Source organism: Sinocyclocheilus rhinocerous, unplaced genomic scaffold (assembly GCF_001515625.1).
Source record: "Sinocyclocheilus rhinocerous isolate Xijiao unplaced genomic scaffold, SAMN03320098_v1.1 scaffold316, whole genome shotgun sequence".
Lineage (NCBI taxonomy): Eukaryota > Metazoa > Chordata > Actinopteri > Cypriniformes > Cyprinidae > Sinocyclocheilus > Sinocyclocheilus rhinocerous.
The window spans coordinates 31,347-38,580 of record NW_015631108.1 but is presented as its reverse complement, the minus strand read 5'-3'; the positions used below and the strand labels follow the sequence as shown (position 1 = coordinate 38,580).

The 7,234-nt window shown below is 38.1% G+C and overlaps 1 protein-coding gene across 1 annotated transcript; it reads left to right on the top strand.

Moving 5' to 3' along the window:
* Window positions 1–3,597: 3,597 nt before the first annotated feature.
* LOC107741608 (gastrula zinc finger protein XlCGF7.1-like) lies at window positions 3,598–4,449 on the top strand. The gene has a single exon (XM_016554370.1). The coding sequence runs from the start codon at window positions 3,598–3,600 to the stop codon at window positions 4,447–4,449; it is 852 nt and encodes a 283-aa protein (XP_016409856.1).
* The last annotated feature ends 2,785 nt before the right edge of the window (window positions 4,450–7,234 follow it).

Genomic DNA, 7,234 nt, shown 5'->3' with positions numbered 1-7,234 from the left:
TGGGCTTAACAGGGAAACAGGAGCCCTCCGTGGGCTATACTCGGGAACAGGAGTCCTCCCTGGTAGGGACTGGAACCTGGGGAAAACTGAGACACAAGAGACAGACAGAGCATATACGGTCTGCCGTGACAGGACAGGAAAGAGCTCACAAACGGCCTCCATAGCCGTGACAGGACGGAAAGTGAGTTCACAGACGGCCTCCATAGCCGTGACAGGACGGAAAGTGAGTTCACAAACGGCCTCCATAGCTGTGACAGGGTAGGACGAGGATTCACAGACGGCCTCCTTAGCCGTGACAGGACAGGCAGAGAGTTCACAAACGGTCTCCATAGCCGTGACAGGACAAACAGGAATTTCACAGGTGGGTACTACTGACACCTCTGGAAGTTCTGCAGCGGATGCCGCCACCTCTGGAGGTTCTACAATAGTGCCCTCAGGATACAGGGAAAGTTCGGCAAAGGTTCCTTCGACCTTGACATGACAGGTTGAAAGTGCGTTTCTGGGCGCCACATACATGGCGATCTGAACAGGAACTGAGAGAGTGTTAAATAGTGTGTGTAATGGCTCTCAGGTGAGCGTGTGATATGTGACGGCTGTGTGATCAGTGAATTCAGCTGTGTAAGTGCAATGGATGATGGGAACTGTAGTCCGGAGTGACATGTAACAGTCTGTGTAGTGTGAGAGTCAATGTAATGGTAGAATGACCTCTAGTGGCAATTGACCGGAAGGCCACGGACCGGATTCATGACAAATTGTCTTTTCCCCCTTTATTACTTTATATTTGCTTGTAATGTATGTTTTGAAGCTATATTAATTTGGTTAAGTTCTTAACAGTTGTTTTGATTTATTATTAATTAGTAGTTATTTTAAAAAGTAGCCTGCTTATATAATTTAATAAAAATGCACAACATAAATTTGATATAATCATGATGCATCGTGATAACGATTATCAAGTCAACGATTCGATTCGTTATCGAATTGAATCGAATCGTGAAACCAGTGACGATTCACACCCCTAGCAGCTGCCGCTCTGTCTCTGCAGAAGTGGGACCTGAGCAGCAAGGATTGCGAGGGCGCCCTCCTTGAAGAGCACCTGGCACGAGCGGAGCGTACGTAGCGAGAGCCGCTCACAATGCGGATAGTCAGTTCCCTTGAGAGCCGAATGATGTTGCTCCGTTCCTAAACAAACAAACTGAAAATGCAGAAGCTGTCGCTATACCCACAGCATGTGTTTTTAAGCTTCCTGGTCGCTACGTCATCCTGCCCATGACGTCTTGCCATTCCATTGGACTAATAACACATGTGCTTCAGAGCACGGTCACGCAGAGGCGTTTCCGACGCAGCGTGAGTTCCTGAAGGGAATGTGATGCTGTGGAACTGAACATCTCTTCTTAAACGGGTCATGAACTGGCTTTTTAAATTATTATATATATTTTTTTAATTCGGTCCACATATGACATTTGTGTGGATTTTACATTCAAAAACATCAAAATCAATAAGTAATAAGCTATTTTCTACCCTGGTTTTGAGGCCGGCTCGAGAAACGCTTGGTTTTTATGGGTGTGCCGCATTGAAGGCTTGGAAGTAAACGCCCACTTCTATGATTGGATGATAGTTTTGCATAGTAAACTAACTTTCTGTGTGTCTCTTTGACAAGCTACGCCCTTCATATTTGGAGCCTTCTGTGACTTTAGACACGTACACATAATCAGGACATATCAAGCGATCTCTAACAAAGCAGTAGTGACACAGTACAAATATTTTTTACTCACATAAGTCTGCTGCGCTATACCTGTCAGATCCAATATATACGGCACAGCATTGCTTTTTAATCTCAGTCTCTCTGCAAATCCAGCGTCGTCTTGTTTACAAAAGAATCCGCGGTGAAATGAAGCGAACAAACACTCAATGTTTTACTCACGTGAGCTGAGACCAAGGTTATTATAGTTCTGAATTTTTTTATTTATTTTAATATCGTTTTCAAATTTGCTATAAAATTCAGTTTAGTTTTTAATAGTTTCATTAATATTTTTGTTAGTTTTAGGGTGTCTTGCTCACTTTTCTGTGAACAGCCGTGCATCAATCAAAACTGGGACTAATGAAATTCAATAATAACGGCAATCGAATTTAACAGTAAAGGCTTTGAATGATCTTTTCATTTATGAAGAATTATGAGCGTGTGTATGATGTGATTTAGCCAATGCACATTTGTTCAAAACCTGGCAGAGTGATCACAAGATGCTAGGCAAAAGTTGTGTGTTGTTTACAGAAAAGACGCGCGTTCTCATCTTTTTTTCTGTTAATTATCATGTTGCGCTGCATGTCTGTTTTTCTTCAAAGCACCAACTAAGAATGCCTAATGTTGATTTGATTGCTTGTGTTACATTTTTAGTCTTAGTTTTAGTTTTCGTTTACGAAAATAACCTTGGCTGAGACTTCATTAAAAATAAAGTTCTAATATTTGAATCCGAAGGAAGGTTATGCAGTGACTGTGTCAATTAGGCGTTGATATTCTTCTGTGGAGGCGGTGTTTCAACCGTCATAGATAGGCACATTCCAGGATCTGGCGTTCGCTGGGCCTGGTGTCAATAAAAGCTTTTATTTCAGTAGCAAGGATGTTTTCAGTTCTGAAACTTACAGGATATTCTTTTAGTACGATGATCTCTTATATATCAAAAGCTCAAGTAAAAGTTGATTTCTCAATTCATGACCCCTTTAAGGATTAACAGCACGAAAGCGGTTTCAATATGGCCTGTTACTCTGCAGGACACCTGAAAAAGAAACATTAAAAGTAACAGGTTTATGGTCTGATAAAGGAATATCAGCTGTGTCAACATTACAAATGGGAAAACCAGAAGAAAACACTAAATCCAGTGTGTGCCCATGCCTATGAGTGGGCCCCAGTACAGGCTGTATAATTAAGGTTAAAAGAATCATCAAGATCTTAAAAGTCTTTAAGGTCCCACTTTATATTAAGTGGCTTTAACTACTATGTACTTAGATCAGAAAATAAGTACAATGTACTTAGTGTGTTCTTATTGTATTGAAAAACACCTTTGCTGCTATTGAGGTGGGATACGGGTAAGGTTAGGGACAGGTTTGGTGGTATGGGTAGGTTTAAGGGTGGGTTAAGGTGTAAGGGATGGGTCAACAGTGTAATTATAAATGTAATTACAGAAATTAATTACAGGTGTAATTACATGCGGGTATTTTTAAAATATAAGTACAATGTAAAAACATGTATGTACACAATAAGTGCATTGTACCAAATGATTAATTTAAATGTAAGTACATAGTTGTTAAGGCCACTTAATATAAAGTGGGTCCGTCTTTAACCAATGGTTTGTCAGGACAACAATCAAGAATATTTAAATTAATAAGATATAAGAGGTAGGAATCACAGTTGATAAAAGTCTGAAAAATCATTAATAAATTCCTTATTGTATTTAGGATGTCTATAAATAAATGCACAAAGGACTGGACTATCCAAGTCAATATTAAACATTTAAACCCCAAAACTCACATAGGTTGCTTTGTGACTTTTAATTGGGTTGAACCTTTTTTTTTCTTTTTCTTTTTTCCTCTACTTTAGGCCTGATGCCACTGAAAGAGGAGATTCAAGAACTTGATGTAAAGATAGAGAAAGATCTAGATGAGAAACATCACGATTTAATAACTGGAGAAAAATCTTTTAGTTGCTCGCAGTCTAAAAAGACGACTTCTCGAAAAAGTGCTCAGAAGACAGCAGCTAGAAGTCATTTCACCTGCCAACAGTGTGGAAAGAGTTTCACTCGGAAAGAAAACCTTAAAGTTCACATGAGGATTCATACAGGAGAGAAACCTTACACCTGCCAAAAGTGTGAAAAATGCTTCATTCAGAATGAAACTCTTAAAAACCACATGAGAAAACACACTGGAGAGAAGCCTTACACCTGCCTTCATTGTGGAAAGTGTTTTAAACATAAAGTAGCAATGAATGTCCACATGAGAATTCACACTGGAGAGAAACCGTTCGTATGTGCTCGATGTGGAATGAACTTCAGATGTAAAGTAAATCTTGATTACCACATGAAGATTCACTCAAGAGATAACTGTTTTCTATGCCATCGGTGTGAAATGAGTTTCACAGACACAAATCACCTTAAGAATCATGTAACAACTCACATTGGAGAAAAGCCTTTCATGTGCCATCACTGTGGAATGAGTTGCGCAACAAAAACTAACCTCAAGGTTCACATAAGAGTTCATACAGGAGAGAAGCCTTTCACCTGCCAACAGTGTGGAAAAACTTTCAATGAAAAAGGAAACCTTAATGTCCACATGAGAGTTCACACTGGAGAGAAGCTTTACACATGTCTTCAGTGTGACAAGAGTTTTACAAGTCAAAGAAACTTAAAACGTCATTTGCAAGCACACTCTGGAAAGAAACTGCAGTTTTCTTCAAGGTGAGAAATGGGTTAGAAATCAGTTTTAAAAAATCACCTGCACATTTACTCTGGAGGTAGAACACAAATTGTGATCAGTGTGATAAAAAAATGGTATTTTGTCATCCCAGTTACAGTTGTAAGGCATTTCCTGAACATCACACTCATAAGTGTGTTAACCGTGGCCAGGAAAACACATATTTAATTTGTTAAAATATACTGAGAATCACCGGCTCGCTGGACGACCCTTGATTTAAAGTGTAAACCATTTAAAGTCAAAATCAGTTTTGATCAGGTGAACCTCGAATTCTCAGATCGAGTTCTTTTAAAACCTGAGCTAGAAATAAACCTGAATGAATTAATAATAATTAATTCCCTTACAACTGAGTTAAAATTCCTTACACAGTACACCTGAAAAGTCGTGCAAATGTGAGACTATTTTATGTTCTTTGTGTGAAAAAAGCTTTCAATTTTAACTGCCTTGGTAATTTAAATGGCACCAGAAAATATGTATCACTGTGAAATTATTTTTTGAGTGAATGAAGGCATTGATTATATATTTGATTTATCTCATGTCAGAATCAATATATTAATTAAAGGGATAGTTCACTCAAAAATGTGCTGTTAGTTTACTCACCATCCAAGATGTAGGTGACTTTGTTTCTTCAGTAGAACAGTAAAGATTTTTAGCGGAATTTTTAGATTTCTTAAAGTACATCTGAGATCTGGACAAGCCTAGTAATTAACGTCATGATGGTACTGCGTTTCTATCATAAATTTTGTAAAATAACTGCTGCAGTGCTACAAAACTATTAACTGTTTACCACAACAAGAATAGCAAAAGACAAGTGAGAGAATTGGAAGATTTACTAGTCATTACTTTTGTAAATGACAATTAAGATATATTTTTACATGAAAATTCAAATATTTTTCTATAATCTATTAGTCTGCATTTACATCTATTTTAACAAATTATATTTTGCTTCCATTCGAAAATGAATCCTGCATTTATGTGAGGGATGAGGGATGTGTCAGTCGCTCCTGAAACTTTCTGTCTGTGATTGGCTACGTTGCTCAATGCTAACAAAACACATTGTAAATAGAAACTTTTGACGTTCTCCAGAGCGCAAACACAAATATGCACTTGGAGCATTTACCAAATCTGTTTTGCCAATATCCTATTACATTTTCAACTTAGGGTGCTTTTCACTGTGTGAGAAAATGGATGTGTGGCGTGAGAATAGTGTCTATTGCGTGAGTCTCACACTGAATGCGTGAGAGTTGGCAGCCCTGAATTTTATATGTAATGAGAGGAATCTATCCCTTCAGCTGGAAAATGGAAGAAAGCTTTTCCAGCGCTGGAAAGCTGATCCGATATTTACACGGGTCCTACTTCTTGCCTTATCGTTCCGCAGACGTTTTCCTCTTTTGTTTTTTATCCGCCATTTCTATCTTTCTGTCGCTCGGCTAATGTCCGTCCCGTGCACTGAACCCGCTCTCCTCCACATCCTGAGTAGTTACGCCCCTTACTGCTGATTGGCTACAAGTTTGTTTTGCTATTCGGCCCGAATCGGTTTTCTAAAGTGTTTTTGAAAAATCGCTTACCCCACCTTTAATGAACGAATAATTGAAAGTATGGGATATCCAGAATACTCAAATATCTAAATTAATAAACAATTGATATCTGTGATCAGCTTTTGAATAGAAATATTGCCTAAGTTTAATGATCATGTGAAATTGGAGTCAGATTGAACATGGAGCTAGACTAAAATTTAAACCAAATCCTGATAAATTCAGAAGCGCAAGTAAAAGACCGTATATGCATTAAACTTTCGACCAGGCCGCTGGATTCCGCTTTTTGGGCTGGCGGGTGGATTCTTACATAACGTACTGACACAAATTTCAAATGATTTGCAATGCTTTGTCGCGTTCCAGTGTAGATACGATGTAACAGCAAAAACATGGTAAGTGTGTAGAAAAGAAAAGTGGACACGGAAAATAGATGATTCAAATGTGAATGGACTGAACAGTTTTGAGTGACTGATATCTTTGTTATGTAATACACGTGTTGGTTCGCAGTGAGTTCACGGTTTTAACGTACAAGATTGCTTTATTTTCAAGATCTGAGGTAAAATATCTATTGTTGCTTTCACTATGACTATAAAGATAACGCTGACTGATATCTTTGTTATGGAATACACGTGTTGGTTCGCAGTGAGTTCACGGTTTTAACGTACAAGATTGCTTTATTTTCAAGATCTGAGGTAAAATATCTATTGTTGCTTTCACTATGACTATAAAGATAACGCAAAATAATATTCAAACTCACATTCGACACTTTTAACATTGAATAAAGCACATAATCATTACCTGAGATTATCACTGTCATATTTTGTATGTTGTTCCTGCCGCGACGTCGCAGCAAATAAAAATCGTTCCTAAAATAGAATCCCATGTCGCTTATTGTCACTGTCACGGGTGGGTTAGGGCATAAACTACAAGGAAAAGATACTTTTTATCACGTCGCGTCTGGTTGGGACACACGGTGTTACAGTTTGATCCAAAAAATCAAAATCTAAGTATAAAAATATTAATACTGACAAATCTGATAATTGAATCTGCAATTAGGGAAAGTAGAGAGAAGAGATCCAGTCTGGAGATGAGCAGGAACAGTTGATCTGCCATAGACATGGAGATCCAGATTTTTTGTGTGTTCATTTGTTTTTAATATTCAACAGGCAAAGTTCATCTGTATCTAAATGCAAAAATGTTCATAATTGTTTGAATAAAACAGACTACTGGAGAAAAAA

Coding starts and splice junctions, on each gene's coding strand:
- LOC107741608 (XM_016554370.1), top strand. CDS start 3,598: ATGCCACTGAAAGAGGAGATTCAAGAACTTGATGTAAAGATAGAGAAA.